The 26,271-nt window shown below is 54.8% G+C and overlaps 1 protein-coding gene and 1 pseudogene across 4 annotated transcripts; both read right to left on the reverse strand.

The window, feature by feature from the left end:
* Positions 1 to 1,088: 1,088 nt before the first annotated feature.
* Positions 1,089 to 2,857, reverse strand: LOC105705998 (uncharacterized; annotated as a pseudogene).
* PWWP3A (PWWP domain containing 3A, DNA repair factor) lies at positions 2,552 to 23,242 on the reverse strand. Of its 4 annotated transcripts, none has more exons than XM_064371202.1 (14): positions 23,193 to 23,222; positions 21,793 to 21,918; positions 21,144 to 21,229; positions 19,893 to 19,963; positions 17,358 to 18,248; positions 16,135 to 16,236; positions 13,988 to 14,058; positions 12,220 to 12,296; positions 11,385 to 11,445; positions 9,159 to 9,234; positions 8,886 to 8,936; positions 7,498 to 7,934; positions 5,701 to 5,789; positions 2,552 to 2,908 (listed from the first exon to the last, which is right to left on the reverse strand). In XM_064371202.1, exons 2-14 carry the CDS (start codon positions 21,850 to 21,852, stop codon positions 2,857 to 2,859), a joined length of 2,124 nt encoding a protein of 707 aa, XP_064227272.1. In that variant the 5' UTR covers positions 21,853 to 21,918; positions 23,193 to 23,222; the 3' UTR covers positions 2,552 to 2,856. The 4 variants fall into 4 exon arrangements, with proteins under 4 accessions (XP_064227272.1, XP_012291435.1, XP_064227273.1 ...); XM_012436012.3 differs by lacking the exon at positions 2,552 to 2,908 and adding an exon at positions 5,037 to 5,422 and having other exon boundaries at positions 23,078 to 23,242; XM_064371203.1 differs by lacking the exon at positions 2,552 to 2,908 and adding an exon at positions 5,037 to 5,386.
* Between the last annotated feature and the right edge of the window lie 3,029 nt (positions 23,243 to 26,271).

Below are 26,271 nucleotides of genomic sequence, written 5' to 3' on the forward strand. Positions count from 1 at the left end.
GCAGAACATGCAGGCTCCTGCAAGCAGGGGTCCTGGCGTCTCCCCTCATGTGCACATGGGGTCCAGTATGCCTTCCTGGGACTCTGGAAGCAGTTGAGCCCCGCCAGCCATGCTGCGGGGAGACCAGCCCAGCACCTCCCACACTGGTGTCCTGAGAGCCCCAGAACCTCCCACACTGGCATCCTCAGAGCCCCAGAACACACAGGACCTCCCACACTGGCATCCTCAGGGCCCTGGAATACTACTCACTGGCCGAGCTTGTCAGGTCAGCCCCCAACTCCCACTCGACTGCCTGGCTGACAACCCAGAGCGCCCACGATCCATTACTGAGGGAAGCACCCAGGCAGGGCCTGCCCCAGGGGCCTCGTCACCCTCAGACCCCAAAGGATAGCAAGGGCAGAGCGCGTGGGTGGGGTGGGGATGGGCAGGTGGGAACGCACTCGTTATGGTTTCACCTGCTGGGCGGGGCCTTGCCGCAAGGGTCCCTTCCCCGACAGGTGCTGTCACCCAGGCAGGAATGCAGTGGCGTGATCTCAGCTCACTGCAGCCTTGACCTCCGAGGAAGTGATCCTCCTACCTAATCCTCCCAAGTAGCTGGAGCCACAGGCGTGAACCCCAGTGAGGCCCTCAGCTGCTGTTTAATTTTTTGAGACAGAGTCTCACTCTATTGCCCAGGCTAGAGTGCAGTAATGCCATCTTCGCTCACTGCAACCTCTGTCTTCCGGGTTCAAGTGATTCTCCTGCCTCAGCTGCCCGAGTAGCTGGGCTTACTGGCGCTTGCCACCACGCCCGGCTAATTTTGCATTTTTAGTAGAGACTGGGTTTCACCCTGTTGGCCAGGCTGGTCTTGAACTCCTGACCTCAGGTGATCCGCCCACCTTGGCCTCCCAGTGCTGGAATTACAGGGTGAGCCACCGCGCCTGGCCTCCGGCTGCTGTTTAAGCAGCACCCCCAGGACCATTAGTGAGGTGAGAATCCACCGCGGGGTCAAGGCCGTGTCCCTGGGGACAGCAGAATCGCTCTCTCATTTTCCAAGCTTGTACAGCCCACGCTGTGGGGCGTGTCTGAGGCTCAGAAAAGACAAGCCAGAGGTCTGGGAGGTGTTTAATTCCACCTCAAACAACACGGCAAGGTCAGCAGAAAAACAAACGGATCAAAGTACTTGACAACAGCAGAAAGGTTCAGCATGCGCCCGCGCTTCCCACAAAACCACGGCGATGCCTCCTCCCCTCGGGAACCCACCGCGGAGGGCGGCCGTGGGATTCTCCACGAGGCGGCACGAGGCCCGTACGTGCAATGCTGCTGAGCCCCCTCCGCGGGCGGTGGCACTGGCTGCCCTGTGTCCCCAAAGAGTGACCAGCACAGGGCCAGGGCCGATGCCCCCGACTCCTGCCTCCTCAGGGGTCTGCCCCTCTGCTTCAGAAAAGACAAAACTCCAGCATGCAGGCATGTGGGGGCACAACTGCCAGGCCCGGGCCGGGTTTCCTGCTCTTGGACTTGAGGAGAATCAGGCGAAACAAAGGCAGTGAACTCAGCTCCCGAGCAGCGGCCGTCTCTGCCACCTCCCAAGTTCCGAGGACCCGATACGAGCGTCCTTGCAGCTTCATCTTGCTCAGCGCCTTGCGTGTCCCAGAGACAATCGTGTTCCCATCTGCTCTCTGGTGGCTGCAGGAGCTGGGCAGGGCCTGAGGGGGGAGGGCCCACGGCCCCTCAAAGCAAGGCCTCCAGCCAGGGTCAGGCGCAGTCCAGTGAGTGGGGATAAACAGCCCGGAGGCTACCGGGCCCTGGAACCCTGGAAGCTTCGCCAGCACTGTGGTCCAGGTGCAGCCTTGAGCAGCCGCTGAGAACGAATAACTCAGCATCTGTGGCTCTGACCTTAACAGCATCTCTGACCCTGCTGGAGCCTGGCTGAGCCCCACGGAGTCATAGCAACAACCCGCAGCCCCAGCTCCGTGCTGTGGACCAGAGCCCACCCGGCAGCCACATCCTGGAAGCCATTTCTCCAGACGGGAGCCCAGCTGGGCTTCCCTACAAAGGCTGTGCTTCTGTGATGGCTCCCACGGTGACCCCGATGCTGGCCACCCTGGGATCCCAGCACAGCCATCCAGACCTCGGTGACTGGCCATGCGGTGACGACACACTGCGGGGAAATTCACTCACGAGAAGAGGCCAGGCAAGCAGGGGAGGTGGAGGCGGCCTGGCCTACGGCAGCCAGGACACACGGCTGCGCGCTGCAGTCCACTCACCCACGGCGCGGAGCACAGAGGCCCCTGGAAAGGTGCGCGTCCTGCTCCGCCTCCCAAGGCCACGGCAGACGCGACACAGAGCAGTGGCCCGCCCGCACTCCCACCTGTAACGAAGGCTAATTTCTCAGAGCCGCAGAGCACGCTGAGCGGCAGAACAAATTCAGAACCGGTGCAGGTGGAAGCCACACAAGGGGGGACAAAACAGCAAACCCGGAAAAACCACTCCCGCTCGCGAAGCTCCGTGTTCACGGCAGACACACCTGAAAACCTTCCATTCAGCACGAGATGCAGCAGACACGACACAAACATGCCCGTCAGGCGAAGCCGCCACACGGCCACGGCACGGACGCAGTGAACGCGCTGCCGTCCACACCTTTCCGCGACGGCATCTCGAAAAAAAGGCCAAAAACACAACTGGCTTTCAATGCTGACGACATGGATTCTCCAGAAGTACGGAAATCAGGATGCCAGGATGATTTCCATCTCAGGATGGAAGAACACAGACGGCTCCAAAAGCGGACGTGCTCCCGAGTCCCCCATTTTCAGAAACGCTCGTGCACACCGGAGGCGCTCCGTCCACCCGGCTCCCGCTGAGCACACCAGCTGTCCATCATCGCCGGCGCCGCTCTTCAAGGAGCTGGTTGTCAAATATTTCTTTTTCCCTTCAGAAAACAAGATATTTCATTTTAGCAATTAATCATCGTGTGTTAAAGATGATGAGAAAGAGGCCAGGTGCAGCGGCTCACGCCTGTAATCCTAGCACTATGGGAGGCCAAGGCGGGTGGATCCGGAGGTCAAGAGTTCGAGACCAGCCTGCCCAACATGCTGAAACATCTTCTCTACTAAAAATACAAAAATTAGCCAAGCGTGGTGGTGGGCGCCTATAATCCCAGCTACTGGGGAAGCTGCGGCAGGAGACTCACTTGAACCCAGGAGGCAGAGGCTGCAGTGAGCCAAGATCGCACCACTGTACCCTAGCCTTAGTGACACAGCCAGACTCCATCTCAAAAAAGAAAAATATGAGAGGGGGCAGGTGCAGTGGCTCACGCCTTTAATCCCAAGGGAGGCTGAGGCAGGAGTAGCGCTGGAGGCCTGAGTTTGATACTGGCCTAAATACAGCAAGACCCCATCTCTACAAATACAAAACTACCTAGGTATGGTGGTGCACACCTGCAGTCCCAGCTACTTGGGGAGGGTGAAGCAGGAGAACCACTTGAACCCAGGAGACAGAGGTTGCAGTGAGTAGAGACCACGCCACTGCACTCCAGCCTGGGCAACACAGCAAGACTCCATCTCTCCCTCCCTGTGTGTGTGTGTGTGTGTGTGTGTGTGTACATATGAGAGGGCAGTTGTTTGATGGGGCCGGTGTGTGTGCCTGTGTGTGTACACGAGAGGGCAGTTGACGGGGCAAGTGTGTGCGCGCGCCCGTGTGCGTGTACACGAGAGGGGGCAGTTGTTTGACGGAGCCGGAGTGTGTGTGTGTGCGCGCGACCGTGTGCGTGTACACGTGAGAGAGGGCAGTTGACGGGTCCAGAGTGTGTGTGTGTGTGTGCGCGCGCCCGTGTGCGTGTACACGTGAGAGAGGGCAGTTGTTTGACGGAGCCGGAGCTTCAGTTTGGAGAGATGAGAAGTTGAGATGGGCAGCCGTGCCTGCTCTACAGCAGGGTGAATATGCTTACCGCCATCGAACCGTACACTTAAAAAGGTTAAGATGGTAACTTTTATGATATGTATATTTAACAATGTTTTAAAATAATATTTTTAGAGACAGGGTGTTGCTCTGTCACCCAGGCTAGCGTGCAGTGGTGCAATGATGGTTCACTGGAGCCTCGAACTCCTGGGCTCAAGCAATCCGCCCACCTTAGCCTGTTAAGTGCTGGGATTACAGACCTGAGCCATTGTGCCTCGTTATGAAAGAGTATGAGATGCCAAAGTGTCCTTATTAAGTGACCTCCTATAAAGGAAAATTAAATTAACAACTGCTTAACTAGCAACCCGTCTGAGGAACAGGGCTGCCCTGGATGAGGAGAAACAGGGGCTGCTGGCTCTGATGCGCAGGCCAGCTGAGGCAGAAAAGGGAGCATGCCAGCCGCGGCGGCGAAGGGCAGCCCCGAGGACGGCCTCGGGAAGAGTGGAGACTAGCTCACGGTGCAACTCTCAAGGAACAACAGGAGGGCCTGGGAAATGCCAGGCAGGCATCACAGGGGCCGGGAACTGGGTCCCATGACACCCAACATGTGACCCAAGGTGTCACTGATACCACTCACTGGTCGCGTTATTTCAACCACGTCCCTGGCGTGATAAAATCATGGCCTGTGTATTCAACCGAATTAACTTCATCACGGCACCAAACACTGTTTCCCCCAGTTCGCTGAAGGTTTTTATGGTAACCATAAACCATGAAGAACTCCTAATGAATTCTGATGTTGCCAACTCAGACTCAAAAAAAAAAAAAAAAAAAAAATCAGGAGGATGGAAGATTGCCACAGACGGGAGTGGAGCAGTCACGAGGCTTCTGAAATGAAGGGAGGACAAACCCTCGGGCTGCGTACGGGTGTCCTGGACCTCACTTCAAGCCTGACAGGCTGGGACCATGAGATCCAGCAAACACCGGTTTCTGTTTCCAAAGGCCTTTTCTGTTTCGGTAAGCCAGCTGGGCCAACACTCCCTAAACGAAGCCAAATCCCACCTAAGGACAGCTTTGTAGGGGTGCCTGCCAACGCCACCGAGGCCCCACCCCTCCTTCTCCCTGACCTCCCCAGTGGCCCCTCCTGCCCCGCCTAGGGAGGACATGGGGCTGGTGAGGGAGCTCAGGGTCTTCACCACGAGTGCCCTGTGACCGTGGGCCGAGAGACGGTGGTGGCTGGGCGAGCCGCCCTGGCCGGACACCCCATCCTTGACTCTAGTTGAGTCTTCAGCCTGTCACTGCCCCGTGGGCCCCACCTGGCTCCCAGCAAGGCCTGGCCGCGTGCCCAGAGACAGGATTAGGCACTCTGAGGGCCAAATACCCAAGGGCGGCTAAGCACATGGACGTGAGAGAAACATCTTGATCACAGCATTCTTCTGGCTGCTGGAAAACGCCGGGCCCTGCTGCTGCTTAATCTCGCTGTATTTCTCACACAGCCATGGCGCTGCAGACACTGGGGAGGACAGTTCCAAATGCAAACATCAGCCCCCTGCAAAAAGAGATTAAGAACAGACACGGCCGAGGCACGCGCCCGTGGCCCCGTGCTGCCCACAGCGACCAGCTGGGAGACCCGGGCCATGGCCCGCCTTCCTGGAGGGCGAGAGAGACCCACAGGGCACATTCAGTGTGTGTGATCAGCTCACCACCCAGCACCTGGGCCACCACACGAGGGAGAGGGGCTGCAGCAGCCTCGAAGCTGCCCGTGGGTGTGGAAACAAAACCTGTCAGGCAGACGTGAGCGGCCGCACACAGCGCGGAGCAGCCTACCGGTAGCTCAGCGAAGGCCCCTTCATGTACTTCTCCTCGGCCGTCCTGTAGTCCACCTCGTCCACCGCAGAGATCGCGCAGATGATGGCCTGTGACAGGGCACGGGGGTCAGCAGCAGCCGGCGCTGCCCATCAGGCCCCAGGAGGCACGCGGCTGAGAAGGCTGCAGTGAGCCCGGGTCTCCAGGTTCTGGCCTCCACACACGGTGTAGCTCACGGTTCAGAAGGTGAGAACCTCATCCACGAACCTGCTTCTAATGTTTCTTTTATTTTTGAGATGGGGTCTTACTCTGTTGCCCAGGCTGGAGTGCAGTGGTGCGATCTCGGCTCACTGCAACCTCTGCCTCTCAAGTTCCAAGCGATTTTCTTACCTCAGCCTCCCTAGTATGTGGGATTACAGGCACGCACCACCAAGCCCAGCTAATTTTTGTGTTTTTAGTAGAGACGGGGTTTCACCATGTTGACCAGGACGGTCTCAATCTCTTAGCTTTGTGATCCGCCCACCTCGGCCTCCCAAAGTGCTGGGATTACAGACGTGAGCCACCGCGCCCGGCCCATAATGATGTCTCTTAATTAAATCAGTATTCTCTTTTGGACTAGAAACAACAGCTCAGGTCACTAAAAGCCAAGAATAAAAGGCAAAACCCTAACCCACAAGTGCATTTCTAAAAATATTTAAGTTTATTGTATTAAAAAAAAAAAAGGAGTATCCTGAGTCCACACTACCAGATGTTACCAGATGTTAAGGAGTCAGTCCTGTTTTTTGGCACTGTGATTATGGTAAAGCCATTTCAACACAGTCCGTCTGGTTGAGAGCAGGGTCTCTCCCGCTCGGCCCTGTGGACACTGAGGACGGGCTGTTCTCTGGGCTGGGCCGTCCTGGTCACCGCAGGGTGTCGTCAAGCGGTGTCCCTGCCCCGACCCACTCCCTGCCAGAAGCGCCCCAGGCTGTGACAAGCATGAATGTGCCCAGACGCTGCGAGTGTCCCCAGGGGGCAGTCACTCTCCTTTTAGAGACACACACTAAAGTATTTATGGGTTAAAAAAAAATGCTTGAGGTCTTCTACGCTCCAAAAACTCATCCCAGGCAGGTATGGAACATCAGAGTTCATTATGCTATTTTCTTTCTCCATCTATTTGAAAATTCCCATGGTTAAAAAGTTAAATAGTTTTGAGTATTTTTTCCCACAGATGTACACGTACGTATGCCCAGCAGTGTCCTCTCTGAAATTTCAGATACAAACTTCAAAACAATCTGTATTGGCTCCTCACCAAGCCCCAAATCCCCAGGAGAAGTTCAAGATCACAGACAATCGAATTTCTGATATTTTTACTTACCATGGGTTTATCAGAGTATTAAATGTATTATCGACGTTCAATTTTTCAAATTACAATGGATTTACCTGGGTACTAAATGCGATTCTCAATTTTCCACTCCCCATGGGTTCACCAGGACTGACCCACCGAGGCTGGGGAGCGTCTGTGCGCCCACGGTCCCATGGGTTCACCAGGACTCACCCACCAAGGCTGGGGGACATCTGTGCGCCCACAGTGGGGAGGGAGCTTCGCACTCCCTGGCCCCAACAGCATCTAGGCAGTTCCGTGTGCACAGGGCTCAGGTGCACGGCACTCCCACTTCCCAGTGCAAACGGGACATAAACACACAAGCCCTCCCGCTCCATCGGCCACCGAACAGCCAGAGGGCAGGGGCATGCACCGTGGTAGCCTCCTCGGGCAGGGTTTTGGAAAGTCCTGGCGCAGGTCTGTCTGTGCGCACACGACAGCGGTCCGCGGCTCACCTCGGGCAGAAGGACGTCCAGAATGAAGCGGATCCGGTCTCCGTTGGTGCGCCGCAGCGCCTTGGCGCCCACCTCCTGGTAGACGCCCTGCAGGTACTTCACCACCAGGTCCAGCTGTCCCTCGTCCTCCAGGTAGGTCTCCACGCAGGTCACGTACTGGCTGGAGCTCAGGAAGGTCTGCAGCCAGCGCGACGGCTTCCTGCTCTTCAGGATGGCCCGCAGGTGGCTCTCTGCGCCCTTGGCCTTCACGATGTACTCCACCAGCTTCTGGTTGGCCCGGTCCCGGGCAGCCCGAGAGCGGTCAGGGAGCACTTTCCGGCAGGGCTGCCTCTGCCCCAGGGGGCTTCCCAGCACCGGCTCCTCGGGGCTCCCCTTGCTCAGCTGAGGAAACTTGGTCCCCAGGACGTCCTGCTGGATGGATTTTCGGACAGGATAGCCTGCAAAGGAAGCACGTGTGGCGGGACCAGCGCGTGGGCCAGCGCTGAAGCGAGGCTGCAACACGGCAGGGGTTGGGGCAGACCCTAGTGCTCAAGCTCCATGTCAGCGCGGGAGTGGCGCGTTCACGCTCCTCAAGACCTTCCTCTGCTGAGACCCCTGGCCTTTCTCCCCTCACTGGGCCTTAGAGCAGAGCAAAGCGCCTGCCCGTGCAGCACTGCCCAGGAAGAATCAATTCAGCCACGTCCACTCCTCTACCAGCTGGGAGGAACAGAAAACCTCACTGCCGTCCAGAACGGAAAATGCTGGACCGACAATGACATGCTGGCCAAACGTTCTGCTGTTCGTGGCACGTTCTCTTTCTTTCTGAGACAAGGTCTCGCTCTGCCCCCCAGGCTGGAGAGCACTGGTGCAGTCACACAGGTCACCAGGCCGTCCTCCCACCTCTGCCTCCCGAGCCACTGAGGCTGCAAGGCATGCGTGCCACAGCCCAGAGCACCTTTTTCTGTTATTATTATTACCATTATTATTTTGTAGACATGGGGTCTTGCTCTGTTGCCCAGGCTAGTCTAGAACTCCTGGCCTCAAGCAATCCTTCTACGTCAGCCTCCCAAAGCGCTGGGATGACAGGTGTGAGCCTCCACACCTGGCCTACACTCTGAACAGTATCTGAGGTGCGCAGCCACCAGCCACAGCCGGGACAGGGTGGCTGTGGCCCATGGGATGAGGGCCCCAGGGCAGGCTTGAGAAGCTGTGCTGGGGACACTAGCAGCCCCAGGTCCCAGGGAGCGTCAGGATTCACATCAAAACCTGGTAGGGTTGCACAATGCCGGGTGGCTGTGGACAGTGCCTTGACTCCAACGTCCCCTTCCACAGCTTTAGACATAAAAGACTGTTTTTTCTAAAGGGCTAAAAGGCAGACCACACCTTCCAAGATGTGCCTGTAGACTTACTTATATCAGCTGCGTAATATTCCAGGAAAGAGCCGGCAAAAGACCCGCAGCCTGCAGGGAGTGCAGGGGAGACAGCAGTGTGTAGACGTAAGACGAGTCCCGGGAAGCAGGTTCCAGGGGCTGCCCCGGCATCTCTGTTTAGGAAATGATCAGGCCAGGCCGGAACCCCAGCCCACCCACAGGGAATGCCCCAGGGCCACGGAGACATGCTACGCCCCCAGGCAGCTCCAGCCCTGCCCCTCGGAGGGGCCACCCCCCAAGCACCCCGCGTACCTAACCGGACCCTGTAGTCGGTGATGAGGGAGACGCACCAGCCGATGGCCTGGTCAAAGTCCTCCCTGGCTTGGTTCTACAAGGAGACCCGGGCGGTAGGCGTCAGTGGGAGGCAGCACCAAGAACCCTGGGTTCAGAAGCCACGCAGGCCCAGGGACTAGCCATGTGTCCAGGCGGCCCAACCCTCCAGCCCACACCGCTGATCCTCCCTGACAAAGGGGCTGGCAGATGCCTCGCACAGGAATGCCCTGGTCAGCAGGACACACACCAGACACGGGTCTGGGCCCTGAGCTGCTCAAATGGGGGTCACAGGAGACCCAGCGCCTTGGCCCGATATGAAGGCATCCACAGTGGGAACACCGCCCACGTGGCCACCGTGCCACGAGAGGATATGAAGTCTTAGAAATAAGCTGCTCTCAGAGATGTTTTCTGTTGGGAGCTGTTGACTGTGGCCAGGCCAGGCCAGCACCTGAGCTGGCAGCCGGGTGGGTCCTCAGAAAAGGACACAGCAGCCTCACAGATGCCACAAAGCCACAACCACCACACAATGACCCAGGGAACACTGGAGCCGAGGGCCACTGGGAACACATCCCAAGGCCGGCGGACACCACCCTCTGCCGCCCCAGCAGCCTGCGCACCTTCCTAAAGCGCGGCTTCCCCGACATCCTTCCTCAGAAGTCACAGTGACTACCCCTGAATCAAGTGGGCTTCAGGACCACACCTGACGGCACAAGCAGATGTGAGCGCGCTCTCAGGAGAAGGAGCTGGCGCCCTGTGCTCTCAGAACACAGGCTTTGTGTTATAAACTGCAGCCCTTCTAAGGCACGGAGCTTCCTACGGTCCTCCTCACCCCACACCTTCCTCCATTTTTAGAAAGCAATTCAGATCCTTGAGAGTGGAAAAGACAGCGTGTTTAATTTTTAGAGAAAGAGTCTCGCTGTCGCCCAGGCTGAAGTGCGGTGGCGCCATCTTGGCTCCCTGCAGCGGAAAATTCCAGCTCCTCGGCTCAAACCGTCTTCCCACCTCAGCCTCCTAAGTAGCACCAAGTCTGCTAATTTCTGTTATTTTTTATAGAGACAGGGTCTCTGTATGTTTCCCAGGCTTGTCTTGAACTCCTGAGATCAAGTGATCTTTTCTGTCTGGGCCTCCCAAAATGCTGAGATCACAGGCGTGAGCCAGCACCTCGTGCCAGAAACGACACTTCTCGGAGCATGACGCAAGCTCAGGTCAGGGAGGCCCGGCTCCTGCTTGGTCTGTGCACTCCCCCAGCATCTTCGGGCTGCAGTGAACAAACCCAAATCGGTGACAGGCAGGGAGCGAGGGTCGCCGCCTCAGAGAAACGCAGGTTACTAACGAACAAGGAAAAGCTCAGGACAGACACAGTGCCACTCTCACAAGGTTAGGGAAAGAAAAGCCATCTGCGCCCAAAGCATGCGCTTGCCCTGAAACCGTCAAGACACCAGAAAACAGCACAGCGTCGCGAGAGTCCGCCTGGACGGCCTCGGCCCTGCCTGTGGCCTCACGAGAGAACATCGGAACAGACAGCAAGATGTCCATTTTGGGCTCAGCTGTAATGGCAAAATCTAGGAAAGGCTGAACACCGGATTCCAGAGAAGTAAAAATAATTGCACTGAGTTGACGTGTTGGTGCTCAAAGTCGCTACAACAAAATGGGTATTTCCAGACGGGAAACGGACGTTTCTGAGTCAGACAAACCCCTTGCAGTTCATTGACAGCGTGTGACAAAAGCTGGCTGCAGATCCAGGGCGTGGGAAGCCGCTCGGCAGCAAGTTGACGCGCCACATGGCACAGGCCAGGCTCACCGTGGCACTTGAGGGCATGCTGAACCAGGGACGCCTCCGGCCTTAAGGGGCTGGCTGCCGAGGCACGTGTGCCCTGGGGTGGACTGAGAACAGTCAGTCAGGAATCTCCACTGCAGCCTTGCCTGGTGGCCCTGGGCAAACTGTCCCTGCCAGAGCCTCCGCTTCCTCACCTGTCAGGTGGGGAAATGGGGCCACCAAGTTCCCAGGGCAGCTGTGAGAATTCAGCGCAGTGACTGAGCCCACGATCTAACTCCAGCAGCCAGAGCGCAGCCTGGCTCTGCTACTCCCACCGCCATTCACACACACACACCGCAGCCATGATTTCCAGAGCTACACAGGGGACACATTTACTAAGCACAAAATAAACCATTGAAAGAAGCAAGCACAAATCATAATCCACCTACCAGAAGTGTCTGTTTGTCTTTACAATCAAAGTGCTTTAATCTTCTAAGGGACACTGTGATACTTGAAGCAGAGAGATGGAAAAGTTAACATGAATGAATTCCTCTAATAAGCCAAAAATCTTTCCCTGCCTCTGATAAACATCAGTGGAGGCCACTGCAGGCCCCACCAGCCCCAGCTTATTTAAGGAAGGTGACCGCTTCCCCAGCTGCCAAGAAGCCCCCGGAGCCCTCAACGCATCATGGTGGGTCCAGTGACTTCAGCGACACTCACTGGGCCCTGCCAGTCAGGCAGGCCTGGTCTCCATGCCACAGCTCCCACCCCTCGGGGGCAGATCAGAAGCACCAGGAGTCAGAAGACACCGGCTCTGCGCATTCAGATTTGGAGCATGTCGTGAGATGGTTCGAAGGCTGCTTTCAGCCGGCTGACCCGGCGACGTGCGTTCTCATCCCATGACTAAGGACCGACCAGGTAACCCGGGGGCAAACTCAGGTGGAGGCTGGGAGGCTGTCTGCACACCTGCCTGGACCACATTTTGCTACAGTTTGTGGGAAATGGGGACTCAGTGAGCATCTGGTTGGGCTCTTTCAAAGCCAGCAAATCACGCTGTGAAAACTGGAGTGTGTGACCAGATCCTTCACACACAGCCTTTGTCTGACTTACCCTTCCCAGCCAGTGAGAGGTCACAGGAAGGGCACACCTCCAGTGATACCCCGCCAGCCCTGCCTGGGCTCGGACTCGTGCTGGGGTCTCCCGTCTGCCCCTCCGTCCCCACACCCGCTCTGAGAGCGGCCAGCCCGCCACCCGGCCCGTCTCAGAAACCCCGAGCAGCGCTACCCTTTCCCCTTCGGGTTCATGTCCCCTTCGATGAACAGCACGCTTGCTTTCTTATCTCTCCGCCGGACGCTTTTGACCTGTTCCAAAATCCAAGAAAATACAATGTCAAAACAAAAAAGAGATCGTGGATCTTAAACATTTTTTCTGACATGCTACACGTTAACAGGCGTTGCCCCAGCTCTGGGGGTGACCCTGGCGAAGCCTCTCGAAAGGAAGCGCTGAGACACGGCCTCACGCATCACTTAAATGCTTTTCTTTCTGAGCGGAAACAGCCAGTTTTGTTTGGGTTTTTGAATAAAAAGAATCACACTTCCACTGCCAGCTGCCTCTTTAAATAAGCATCCTGGCCGATTCTCCCAGTGGCTCAGCAAGGCAGGTTTATCTTCCATGCTCTGGGTGAGTGGAGTGAGCGCAGAAAGGCTGAGGAACAAGTCCAGGCTACATGGGGAGGGGTGGGGGACCGCATGGCGCTGCCACCTCCCCCCAGCCTCCCCAGTCCTGGCCTCCCGGGGCCACCCTGAGAAGGCAGCAAGAAGTGCCTGCAACCAGCGCCTCAGACGGCCCTTCCGCTCTGCACTCCCGGAGGCCGCCGGCTCTTATGCCCAGGAACCCGTCACATCAGTGACCAGTTAACCCAGCAGGGACCCCAGAAACTGATGAAAACAAGGGAAGACTAGCCAGGTGCCGGGGGGAAGCCAGTGCCGAGGAAGGGCAGAGGACCCAGAAACCTGGCCTCCAACACCGCCAGCCAGCAGGCGGCACAAGGCCAGCTCAGCCAGAAACATGCTTAACTTCCCCAGCAAACACTGCACAGATTCGATCCTAAAGTGTCCGGGACCATAATCGGTCACATGCAAGGAGCCTGGGTGACCTGGGTGAGGTCAGTCAAGAGAGCAACAAAAGCGTCTCCGGATTACTGCAGAGCAAACGCCTTTTGGATTTAAACATTATTGTCTCTTAGGAGAATAAAGGGAAAAAGGGTAAGACGGGAAGCAGAGGTGAGGGCCAGGACCGCACTCAGACTAATGACTGCAAGACGGGAGTGGATAATCTGACCCTGCTTCAACTCATCACCCACACTGGGAACTCGGACAGGATTTCAAATACCTATCCGGATGCGTGCAACCAACCCCACGACATCCGAATGAATGAGCTCTAATGGGGTAAAACTGGGTGAAACGCACAGTACTGAAAATGAGCGAACCACAATCTTTTTCCTTCCCCCATCCCCAGATAGAGTCTTGCTCTGTTGCCCAGCTAAGTGCAGTGGCGCGATCTTGGCTCACTGCAACCTCCGCCTCCCGGTTCAAGCAATTCTCCTGCCTCAGCCTCCCGAGTAGCTGGGATTGCAGGTGCCCACCACCATGCCAGGCTAATTTTTTGTATTTTTAGTTAGAGATGGGGTTTCACCGTGTTGGCCAGGCTGGTCTCGAACTCCTGACCTGGTGATCCACCCACCTCAGCCTCCCTAAGTGCTGGGATTGCAGGCATGAGCCACCACGTCCGGCCACAAATATTTTTTTTGAGCAGGTCTTTCTAAGCCTACTTGGCTAAAAATGTGGCCTATAAACACCACCATCATTGTGCCTTTATTTAGGTATGAACATCTCCAGAAGTCTTTTGTATAAACCCACCAACTTTTCCCAGGAAAAACAAAATAATGAAAACGTGTGTCCAGGACAAATTATCAAGAACTGAGTATGAGTGGAATAAAAATTCATGAAATTTGACTAACTACATCTTAGAAGATGGAGGAAGCTGTTCTTACCACTGCTGGCCAGAAGGGGTATTTTTGATATTTAAGCCAGACTAGCATTCCTACTTCAAAGGACCGTGGTTCTAGAATTAAAGAAAGAAAAAAGAAAAAAAAAAAAAAAAGAATAGACAAGTCAAATCCACATCAAACACTGGGTATATCAGACCGAGTGAACAGTTACCGAGATAGTATCTAAACCCGACTTGAACGCAATTCACTGAAAAGGAGAATTTCAAGGCAGATTCATAACCCACGGGACCTGAGTCTCACCGCCAATGATGAGACCCCAGACAAAACCCCAGCAGTTCTGAGCGAGCTGCAGTGCTGGGTTCTCAGCTGTGACAGAGGCACCCTGGGGCTGCGAGGGTGCCATGAGGGGGGGCGGGCAGCAGCTCTGTCCTGTGTGTGCGACTTCTCTAACTCTAGTCACTCCACAGGAGGACACTTTTTAAAATGAGTGGCACACAACAGAAGTGAGGCAACGGCGCACAGAAGACCCCAACACAAGGACTGAATTTCTAAAGGGGATTCTGAGAAACTAGGGTCAAAAATAAGAAAATCATTTAAATTCTAACTAGAAAATTATTTATGAATATTTTCAATGCCAAAAAATGAGGGAATGATTTACAATTTTAAAACTGAAGTATTAGAAAAACTACTGGCAACTGGCTGTCCTTAGACACACAAAGTCTCTGTGCGGCTGACGGCACAGCGGAGGGAGGGAGGTGCCGCCGGCCGCGAATGCAGATAACAGCCTGCAGGCCTGTAACCTAACAACGTGAGCGGCGGTCAGGGACATTCAGTCTTCAAGAGAAACTTCCAGGCCCACGTGGACAAGCAGCCAATTCAGGCAGGTCAGGGCTCAAAAAACGGCCAGGCTGGCAGGAAGCAAAACCAAACGGGAGCAAAGCCCAGTTCCCACCACGGCCAGAAGCCAGCCAGCACCAGGCTCTGTGAGGCCTGGTGACCCGACCCTTGGGGCGGCGTGGTGGGAAAGGGCCTTCCCAAGGGCACTGTGCTCTTCCTGTGTGTGAACTGATCCTGCAGAGATGATTTCCCGGAAGTCCCCGGCGAGTGCCCCACAGCACCCGTGATCCCGGACCATCCAGGCAGGTGCCCAATGGGTGGGGCAGGGTTTGGTGAGTGGCGACTCCTCACCCAAAGGAAAGGGATCCGAAGAGCACGTGGAAAACTGTTCAAAAGTCTGACTGTTAGCATTAGGCAAAAAAAAAAAAAAGGCAACTGTGAAACTAATTAAGCTCATTAAATGATGGAAAAGCTCTCAAACAGCTGGGACAAAGAAAAGAAATGACATAGCAAGACCACAGGCACTCAAGTGCGCGGGAACTGGCGCCCCGTGGCTGCACCCGCACCAGCTTCCTGGCCAGGAGGTACCCCACGTCTTCCGGGACACTGCCGCGGGGGAGCCTGGGTGAGAGGCCTGCAGACCTCCCAGTACGACCCATAATTGTTTTGTGAATCTACAATTATTTTGAAACTAGAAGGTTAAAGAAAAGCAAGATTAGTTGAGATGAATGCTTCATGGGCAGGTCTGAAGCGGGGCTGGATCTCATCACTTGGTTCGCAAAGCTTTCTGTTCACGGCTGGTTCAGATCTTTGGGTCTCTCATTTCTAGTCCCTTCCACGTAGCTGCTCAGCGGCACCTAAAAGCAGGTTTCCCTCCCGTGCAAGCAGCTACTTATAGGAGAGGCCGGGAGCACTTCTCCCTTGGGCTGAAGACCCTGCCTCCCTGGATGGCCCCCCCAAATGCCATCACCAACGGAGGCCTCGAGACAGCGCCATGGCCATACCCAAGCGATGGCAACACAGCCCCTCGGCTCACCGGGCCATCCTTCATTCCCAGCAAGGGGACAGGAGGACGAGGGCTTGAGGTAAGTGACAGGAGTAGCGCTCTAACGGGGAGGGCTGGGCCGTGTCTTCCCAGGAGTCCCTCTTCCCTTTGTGTAGGTTATGCTTAAGATAGAGGACTGACAATGTGGCACTTCTGAAGGTCCCTTCCAGGTCTCGGTTCAGTGGGAGAGAAATGAACTAGCAGGAGCCCTTTGGTGGAGGATGGTGGGCACGGTCTCAGAACCACAGCCCACGCTGCCTTTGAGCGCATCGCTGGGGCTGCAGGGTGCTCCCTGCTCGTTGCTTACCGTGGTATAAAAGGATTCTTGGTGGCTCCTCATCTTCCTCGTCTTCCTCCAGTATAGAACGCATCGAATTCGACCTCATAGACGCTTCGGAAGACTGGCAGTCTGCCAATAACGTGACATTACACTTTCATCGTCACTGCACTGTCTTGATGACTCATCCCAAGAAAACATTTCATGACACATGACCATCAATGCATCAAGAAAAGGCTCCGTGCTATACACAACTCCACACTGCCAAATCCAAACAGAGTGCGCTTCTAATAAACTACATTTTCAAGAAAAACACGAGGGAGGGAGGGAGGGAGGGAGGGAGGCCTGCGGTGAAGGTGAAGGGAAGGCGGGCCATAAGCAGCAGCCACCTCAGCCGCAGAAGCTGCGCACACTCTGGGCGGGAATCCCCTTGTCGCGGCCCGGCTACCCATTCATGTCTGAGGCGCTCAGTGGGTATGCAGGGAGGGCTGGGACAGGAGCTGACTGTGGAGCAGGGCAGGGTGCGGCCACTTCGGCTTCAGACACTGTCATTTCCAGAGCATGGCAGACAGGCAACCTCAGTTCCCGGCCACTCCACCATGCTAAGGAGATGGCGGCCTCAGCAAAGAAGTTCAGAATCAAGCCTGAAATCTATGCAGTTAGTAGCAAGTAGATTTCCAGACATTTGATCGTGCAGTAATTACGATTTCAGAACTCGCATTTCAAAATTAAGGGATGCTACAATGTTAAAAGGAAACAAATCACAGTGCTTGCCTGCAACCAGACAAAAATGTATCTGCACGTGAATTCTGAAAAAGTTGGGAGGCTTTTGAGTGAGTCAATCACTTTTGAGATTCCTGCCCAATGTAATGGGAGTGCGTTATTGCTTCGGTAACAGTTAAGGAAAGGGTTAATCCTCCGGACGCAGCCTCAGCCTCAGCACAGCCACAATGCTCCCAGCCCCGCAGCAGACAATCGTGGCCCATCCGCCCCTCCACGGGCTCCCCACGCACTTGACTCCCTGCGCTTCTGAACAAAAATAAGAATACCAATATTTGGGAGAAGATGAAGTAATTATAGCCCAGTGGGGAGACAGACAAAAAGGAATGAGGAAGTCTCTGCTCTAAGTCTATTTCAGTAATGATCTCATTAAGATCTGGTTAAAAATGCGCACGTGCCTGGCTCCCCAGTCTGGCTGCGGGAGGAGCAGGACTCCACCCTCCATGCTGTCCTCCTCCACGAGAAACTTTTACCTTCCTCCAGCTCCTGGGACTCCAGCCGAGGACGTCTGGTTTCATCCACAGGGGCGTGGGAGGGAGGTGGGCGGAGACTGGCGGTGTTTCGCAGGGTCACGGACTCCCTGGGCCCCACCTCTGGCCCCGGGGATGGTGCAGCCCCTGCGGCCCTGGGCTCCAGCTGCACCGCAGGCAGCCTCTGGCTGCCATCCAAGCGTGGCCTCTTCTTCGCAGGGCATTCGCCGGGCTCCGAGCAGGCTGAGGGCTCAGGGGCTGGGGGCACAGTGAGGCTGCCCGACGGCAGAACGGGGTTGCGTCCCTCGGCGTTGGCACAGGGATCGTCTTCCCTGACCCGGGAGGGCGAGGCCGGAGCTGCCCAGCGGCCTGCCTTGCTCCCACTATCCTCCTCCGCATCACTCTCTGAAAGGGAAGATCCACTGGGGCGCAAGCTGGACTTCTGGGCCAAGTTTCTTCCCCTCTTACTTGTGAGAGTCCGATTTTTGCGGTGCATTCTAGACTGGCTCCCATCCTGGGAACCACCTCCAGCTGAGAAGACCGAAAGGCCTCTAGGGTTGTCACTTTTCCTGAGTCCCTTCTTATGGTCCACTTTGCACTTGGTGTCCTTTTCACAAGTGAACGGCCTTGACAGGCTTTGCTGCACACATTCCCTCCTTCCGTGAGGTCCGGAACTGCCCAGCACGCCTCCGCCGGGAGACCAGGAGCTGGAATCGCAGGGCGAGGAGATGGGTTCCGTGGGCTTCCCTCTCCGAGACCGCTCAGCTCTACCCGTGTCTCTGGAGCTTTCTTGACTCCACACAAGCCCCTCGCTCAGAACATCCAGAGCCACGCGAAGTGACCGTCTGTAGGCCAGCTCTTCCAGGGGTGCCGCGGGAACCTCATTCTGTGAGGCTGCAAGGACGGAACACACACAATGCCGGTCACGCTGCCTGCCCGGGCGCTGCGGTCGGGCATCGCTTTCAAAGCACACTTGCCTAACTCCGAAGGCTAGTTTCATATCTCAATCACCGATGGGAAGGACTCACATTTCTCACCTACATCTTCCCAAAATGGGATGAGGCTAGCACACAACAGCTATTCATTCCGGGCTTCCAGGCTTCATGTTTTTAAAAACCAAATTTACTGACCTTAACCTGATTGGCTAAAAAGATAAATTCCTCTGAGTTACAAAACAATCCCGTGAGCAAAATGTATTCAAATGTTTTGCAAATCCTCTCTCAGCCTTACAATTTCAAATTCAATCAGGGCATAAAAACCAATTCCCACTACAGAAAGAGCTCTGCTGGCCACGGATTCTTGGTTGGGGGGTTGGTGGTAGCAAGGAACAGGAGATTTAAAAGGCTCATTGTGGGCTAGTAAATTTTCAATACTTCTTTGCAAGAGCATTTCAAAGCCAGCAAACAGCATCGTGGGCCTCTGGTTTCCAGCCCGACCTCCCTGCTGCAGGACGTCTATTTATTCATTCCGACATATAGATATGGCGCTATTTATTTGAACAAGATGATGGATGCAGTATCACAACTCAGCGGGCATAATGCCTCAATCAAAACAGTATTTCCCAGCTGAATATTAAAGGCTCCCACAAACAACCGGCCCCCAACACAGTCTGCGCCAACAAGGACACCGCCATCTGAGATGATGGTCAATCCTGCGTGAGTTATAGAGACAGACCCTGCTTTCAACAAGAGCTGTTTTTCAGAAGACACAGGAAAACAGAACTGATTTTATAAACATCATTGGAAGCAATTCTGGTCCCCCTTTTCATAAGAGAAACAATTCTTTGCAAATCGGATAAACAGTGCCACTTTGAGGAGAAAGACGGCAGTCTGGGTTTCAGAACTGCGGCTAGGGAGCACACACTCGATGACGCTCCTACTTGTGTGTGTGCGTGACACGTCCCTGGCCGGGCTCAGGCAAAGCCTTTCTCACCCACTGCCTGCGAAGGAGGTGGGTGCCGAACTGAGGGCCCGGGAGAAAGCACACCGGGGTGGACGGGAAGCGGAGATCTCCACTTCTAACCTGCCTTGTGCCCACCATGACAGTGCCTCAAACAATGGGGTGCCACCAACTCCAGTGCCAGGCCACCCATTCCCTCCATTGGGCTCCGCTCCGGAATTTTACACACGCAACCAACTGCTTCTCAAACCTTGGACTGAGACCAGACTGGCCAGGCAGAGACAGAACCACAGGGAGTCTTACTACAGGAAGAGCAAAGGAAACCCGCCCCCTTCATGGTAGCAAAGTCACCCACGTCTTGTACACTGGAGGCCACGGAGCAATGAGATGACCTTGATGCTCACCACTGACCACTGTGGGTGTCAAGAATGGGAGTGGTTCTAGGGCACATTCTGGAAAGGTTTAAGAAAGCAGACCCATGCTCCCTTCTCCTGCAGCTCAGGAAATTCACGTGCCCTTGTATCAAGAAAAACATGATGAACAGGGTGAATTTTTACTCAGAAAGCTGAGCCTTCACGTTCTCCCAAATGATCTCTTATTTTATTAAAACCCAGTGGCCACTTAGAAATACACTCTTACCTAACGAGGAGGCAATGGCTTCAATATGAGACTTCTCTAGGATCTCAACTTCGGTGCTTCTCACCTGAATTCTGCAGAGACAGAATCGACATTATACACCACCAGCCACCGCCACCCAGCCGTTTTCAAACATGTTTTCCTGTAGGTAACAAAAGCATTCATTGCATTTTCCTCCTCAACCTTCCACTTCAACCAAAAGTCACAGCCAACTAGGAATTCATCTGCCTGAGGTTAGAGGCAGCAAGAACCCTGGTGAATATTTTTTTCCCTTTTAAGACAGAAAAGGTTGGCTGGATTTAAGAGTAAAAATGAATTCAAATTGTGACTTTTATGAGGCAAATCCTACTTTCAACTGCACAAATAATTCCTTTGTTAGATTTTCAGAATAGATGGTAATGTCACTAAAAGCTGTTTACAGCCCAGCAGGTGTGTTTTAGTTTAAAAGGATGTGCTTTCCTTTTAAACTTGAGTATTCAATTACCTTCCCAGCCGCAGGGAAAGTGTGAGCTGGGGACCAAGCTTGCTTCTGAGGCCGCTCTGAAGATGCTGGCAGGAAGGAGTGGGGCAGGGGGAGCTCCGCAAGGAAGAGCGACAGGGGAGCCAGCGACTCGGACTCTGAGGGATCAGTCTCCTTGCTCCCTCCCGACCTGGGAATTCTCCCGGCAGAAGCACCCTCGCCACAATCACACAGGACTGGGCATCTGAACCGCCGTCACTCTAGATGACCTACACCTCCCCAATGCCAGACACTCACAGAGAAGAACAACGTGCCGCCTGGTCATGGGTTATTTGCCTTTTCAATGCTGAAGGCTAGTTTAGAGTGACAGGCTCAAAAACCAAATATTTCAAAACGGATGGGCCTGTCACGGAGGTTACTGAAGAAAAGACACACAGATCTCTAGGAAGAAAATATCCCTATTTTTATGGCATGGCAATGATTAAGAAACGGTCAAAAAAAAAAAAATCCCTATTTTAACCACAAACTGAGTATAATTTACATGTATTCAATTTTTGCACCAATCTCTCCACAGATCCCATAGAATGTTTATGCACATCTTCAGCTTCCACACTGACATAAAATCAAACGAGTTGCTTTCTCATGAGGTTATTGTGAGCATTAATGAATTACAGTAAGTAAATGGTGAATAAGCCCATTAAGAGTGGACTTTGCCTGTCTTGCGGGGGTAGGGAATGGAAGTATCAGAAATCTACACAGGAAAAAACAGTATTAGAAAAAACACGACACTTAACTTTTCCTCCAGGGAGAGGATTTGAACATCTAGAAAATACTCCTTTTTTCTCTTATTTTTTGTTGAAGTCTTGGTTCGGGCCAAAACCTACATTTAAAAAAAAGGAGATCCTCGTTATTAAAACAGCTGACCTAGTAAGAAACAGTGGCAACATTTCGTACAAACGCAGCAGGTAATCCTGAAGGTCTACAACCACGGGATTTCAGGTATTTGGTCTGATCCCCATTGTTTCACAGATGGGGAAACCGAGGCACAAGAGGTCAGTGGCAGACAAAGACAAGGCCCCGGGTTTTTGCATTGGGGCGAGCACTGTCTACGGAATTGCTGGAAAGCATCCCTGAACACGACCATAACTTACTATCACAGGGCTGCTCGCCAGCTCCTTCCTTGAGTTCCAGACTTACATGCCTTTTTATAGCTGATTCTTTTTCTTTTTTTTTTTTTTTAGTGTGGAAAAAAAAGACATTTCTGGAAGCGTAACCTTGGAAGCAGTAGACCAAAACGCTATTAAATGGGGAACAAGAATCAGTGCCAACCGTCCCGGCTCCATTACTTCACTGAAGCGGCTCCTAGGTATCTCCTGATAAAGATTTTACTTGTCACCCGAAAGTCATTTCTAATTCCTGAAACTGCGGAATAATGGCTGTCACCTTTGCAGGCCATAATCGCTTTTCCCATCGGCAGAGGACAAACTTGGCATCCGCCATCATTTATACTCATGTGGCAAGCGGCAGTGATTTGGCACAAAGTACTCCGAGGTCTGACGCGGGTGTGCCCTGCAACAAAATGTGCACGGAGGTTTATCAAACTGTTTGCTTGCGATGTTAACGCAGACACACAGCCCTCGGGAGCAAAGGTTAGCTCGGCTAAGCCTCAAGTAGATGGTTCAATTCCACAACCCCGCATTGAGATGCTCCATGCCAAAAAGCAGACCGACAAACAGAAAAGACGGGGCTCGGCGCCCAGGGAGGGCGCCCACATTTTTTCATAAATAAAATAGAGCACAGTCCCTCGCGAAGGTTCTGTCTAGCTTATTTTTAAAAGGCTCCTGAATAAATCATCTCCGCGCAGAAGGCCTGCCTCCGAACTCGGCAGGAGAGGCGTTTCACACAAAGCGCACAACCCTCCCCAATTTGGGGAGTTAACAGCGGACCACAGCGGACACCCGCAAAAATAAGAGCCGAAAAACGACCGTTCTCTGGCCTGCCATGTCCCTGAAAAGAGCGGGACAGCTGCAGACCGTTCAGAGCGCCAGTGGGAAGGACCGGCTCGGCTGTTGACAGAAATGAAAAGGAGGTTTGGGGGTGGGGGTGGAATTTAGCGGCGACGGAGGGGGGCGTCCCCGCAGCGGGGAAGAGGGGGTTCCCGGCAGAGGTGAGGGTGGCGTTTCAGGCACGGCAGCAGAAGTCGGGGTGCAGGCAGCAGGGAAAGGGGTTTCACGGTGGAGGGAGGGTTGCGGCTTGCAGGAACCGGGGAGTCGGGCGACAGAGGAGGGGTGTCACAGCAGAAGCGGGGGGGCTCAGGGAGCAAGGATGAGGCCTCACGGAGGAGGTGGAGCGGAAGGTCCAGGCAGCGGGGATGGGAGGTTTCACGGTGCGGGGAGGATCCAGGGAAGGAGACGTGGGTCCAGGCAGCAAGTATGGGGGAGAGGGTCCACGGAGATGGGGTCCCCACGGCGGCAGGGACGGGAAAGAGGGTTCAGGTAAAGGGAGGGCCCACGGCAGCAAGGGCGGGAAACGCGATCCGGGCAAACTGGGGGGCCCACAGCGGCAGGGACGGGAAAGGAGGTCCGGGCAAACTTGGGGGTACGCATGGCGGCGGGGACCAGGCGCCCCCGAGGAGTCTCTAGGCCGGGGCCGCCCCTCCCCCCAGGCCCGGCCTCCTCGCCTCAGCCCCCGCCTGGCGGAAGAGAGGAACGCATCCCGCCGGGCTCACCCGGCCCCAGACGTTCCCTAGAGCGGCGCCCCGAGCCAGGGCGAGGAGGCCGCGGCGGCCCCGACGGCGGACGACCCGCCCGCCAACCGCCGCCGTCCGCGCCGCCCGCGCTCACCGCCTCCGCCGCCGTCGCCGCCGCTCCCCGCGGGGCCGGAGGCGGGGCTTACCTCGCGGCGGCGCCAAGCTCCGCCCCCTGCCTCCCGCTGCCCAATGGGACGCGCGCGCTCCCAACGCGCGCAGGCCCCGCCCCCTCCAGCGTCCACGGCCGCGACCCCGCCCCTTCCGCCGCTCGCCTCCGCCGTTTTCCCGCGAGTTCCGTACTTAGAAAAGCGGGCGGCGGGGCGCCTGTGGCCGTCCCCGGGCGCCGCCCTCCCGCGCTCCCGTTCCTTTGTCCTCCATTCACAGCCCCGGATGCCGGTCTCGGTGGGAAAACAGGCGTCATCCCTCGCGACGCCCCCTGAGAGAACCTTCCAGAAGTTTCGAGAATCTTCCAGGTTCTGAGGCACCTCCCAGCCCGAGAGCTGCGCGCTACGGACCTGATTCCGACTGATCCCAAAGCCGGGGCGCCCGGGCAGCCCGCAAAGGCGTCATGAGCTTCTGAACGAGAGCAGACCCCACCTCGGGAGGGTCCCGAGACCCCCAGTGGACGCCGGAAACAGCCGTGGATGGCGGGAGTCAGGCCTCTCCCTGGGCTGTTTTCGCTTTTTTTTTTTTTTTTTTTTTTTTTTTTTTTAAGAGACGGAGTCTTGCCCTGTCGCCCAGGCTGGAATGCAGTGGGGCGATCTCAGCTCACAGCAGCCTCAGCCTCCCGAGTAGCTGGGATTACAGGCAAACGCCACCAGTCCCGGCTAATTTTTGTATTTTTAGTAGAGATGGGGTTTCACCATGTTGGCCAGGCTGGTCTGGGACCTCAAGTGATCCAACCGCCTCGGCCTCCCAAGTGCTGGGATCACAGGCGTGAGCTACCGTGGCGGCCCCCACAGGATGTTTAAAAATGAAGGGAGGCTGAGGCAGGCGGATCGCTTAACCCTAAGCATTGGAGACCAGCCTGGGCAACATAGTGAGACCTCATCTCGGTCTCTCTTTTTTTTTTTTTTAAGACGGGGTTTCACCATGTTGGTCAGGCTGGTCTTGAACTCCGGACCTCAGCTGATCTGCCCACCTTGGCCTCCAGAGTGCTTGGATTACAGGCGTGAGCCACCACACCCAGCGCCCCCATCTCTATTAAAAATATATATATACAAAAAAGGCCGGGGTGGTGGCTCACGCCTGTAATCCCAGAACTTTGGGAGGCCAAGGCGGGCGGATCACCTGAGGTCCGGGGTTCGAGACCAGCCTGGCCAACATGGTGAAACCCTGTCTCTACTAAAAATACAAAATTAGCTGGACGTGATGAAGGGCGCCTGTAATGCCAGCTAATCGGGAGGCTAAGGCAGGAGAATCACTTAAACCCGGAGGTGGAGTTTGCAGTGAGCCAAGATCGTGCCAATGCACTCCAGCCTGGGCAGCAAGAGTGAAACTGTCTCAAAACAAAAAAACAGCATGGCAACAGCTTACGCCTGCAACCCCAGCACTTTGGGAGACCAAGGTCGGGGGATCACTTAAGCCTGAGCCTATGCGGTCAAAGCTGCTATGAGCTCACATGAGTTTGTTTGTTTTTGAGGCAGAGCCTTGCTCTGTCTCCCAGGCTGGAGTCAGTGGCACCATCTCGACTCACCGCAACCTCCGCGTCCCGGGTTCAAGTGATTTTCCTACCTCAGCCTCCAGAGTAGCTGGGATTACAGGCGCGTGCCACCACACCTGGCTAATTTTTGTATTTTTAGTAGACGCGGGGTCTCTCCGTGTTGCCCAGGCTGGTCTTGAACTCCTGACCTCAGGTGATCCGCCCGCCTCGGCCTCCCACAGTGCTAGGATTACAGGCGTGAGCCTCCTCACCCAGCCTCTGGCTCTTGTATTAAATAAATTAATGCTTTTAAATTTCTTGTGCCACTGCTATGTTAGGTCTTATTTTATTAAATGTCTTCTCCATTCATCTGTGACTTCCCTGAGTCCTATTTTCCTCGCCATTGTACGTCCAGTCCCTGTCACCGAGCACTCACTCAGATTTTATTTAAAGAATGAATTTCTATCCTAAAGCAGAGATTCGCGGTTGCAATAAAGGGTCTGCTTCTAAGGCGGCACAAAGGCCTGGCAGGTCGCTGCCAGAACACCCTTTCACGGGCTCCTTCCGGCTCGCACGTCAGTTACGGCTCTAATTAAAACGTTTCCCTTCTGCTGGAAACGTACCATACACAGTTCCCTCTCGTTACTCGAGACGTTGTAAAACAGTCGCTATCGTATTTTCATTAACCAGACCTGTCCTGTGGGACATTTCAGCGATTCCTGATTTTTCCACGACGGAAATAAGGCTGCAGAAAGCAACTCTCGTGTGTAAATCTTGGTGCACATCTGATTATATCCTTACGATAAATCCCTGGAAGTGGAAATTGCTGGGTCTGAGGGTCTGGACATCCTCAAGGCACCTGACAGATCACGTCAAGTTGCTTTTCAGAAGGGCACCAATTCACATCCGCGCAGCCCCACGTTACCACGGCCCGTCTAACACCCTGCACGAGGGCCGGGCGTGATTATTTCTCTCATCTTTGTTAATTTGATGATGGGTGAAAAATGTATTAAGTTTGTTACTGAACCATGAACTAAATCAAAGATTAAAACATACAGACACACACCTAGTGAGCCAGCCTGAACCAGAACTGAATCTGTATTTTCTAAAGTGATTGAACTGTAACATCAAAATAGCCTCTGAACTGAAACTCAACCAGTGTTCCAACCCATTCAACTCCCTAATTAGGCCATAAGGGGACCACACTGGAAATCCTGACCATACCTTGACCTTGTTAACACGGAGCTCCGACCGCCAGCTTAGACGGGGCCCCACCGCCAAGGAGCTTTACAGATGTCCAATTACCAGCCCCCTTCACACAAGCCAGAGTTACACAGGAAATTCAGAACAAGAGAGAAACTGGCGTTTCTGGAGACCCAGGGGCTTCATGGAAGTCAGGAATGTCTTGGGGAGACCAGGATGGCTTGAGCCCAGGAGGTCAAGGCTACAGTGAGCTGAGATTGCTCCGCTGCACTCCAGCATGGGCGATACAGGGAGACCCTGTTGCTAAAAACAAAACAAGGCCGGGAGC

The sequence above is a fragment of the Aotus nancymaae genome, unplaced genomic scaffold, assembly GCF_030222135.1.
Source record: "Aotus nancymaae isolate 86718 unplaced genomic scaffold, 86718_ANA_hifiasm-v0.15.2.pri h1tg000124l, whole genome shotgun sequence".
Lineage (NCBI taxonomy): Eukaryota > Metazoa > Chordata > Mammalia > Primates > Aotidae > Aotus > Aotus nancymaae.

Bases quoted from the DNA above. Each gene is read 5' to 3' on its own strand.
- PWWP3A (XM_012436012.3), bottom strand. From the start codon at position 21,852: ATGATGGCGGATGCCAAGTTTGTCCTCTGCCGATGGGAAAAGCGATTA. The intron at 21,230-21,792 runs GTGACAGCCATT...TTTTAAATGTAG, and splicing joins AGCGATTATGGCCTGCAAAG to GTTTTGGCCCGAACCAAGAC. The intron at 16,237-17,357 runs GTAAAAGTTTCT...CGTTATTGGCAG, and splicing joins GTCCCAGGAGCTGGAGGAAG to ACTGCCAGTCTTCCGAAGCG.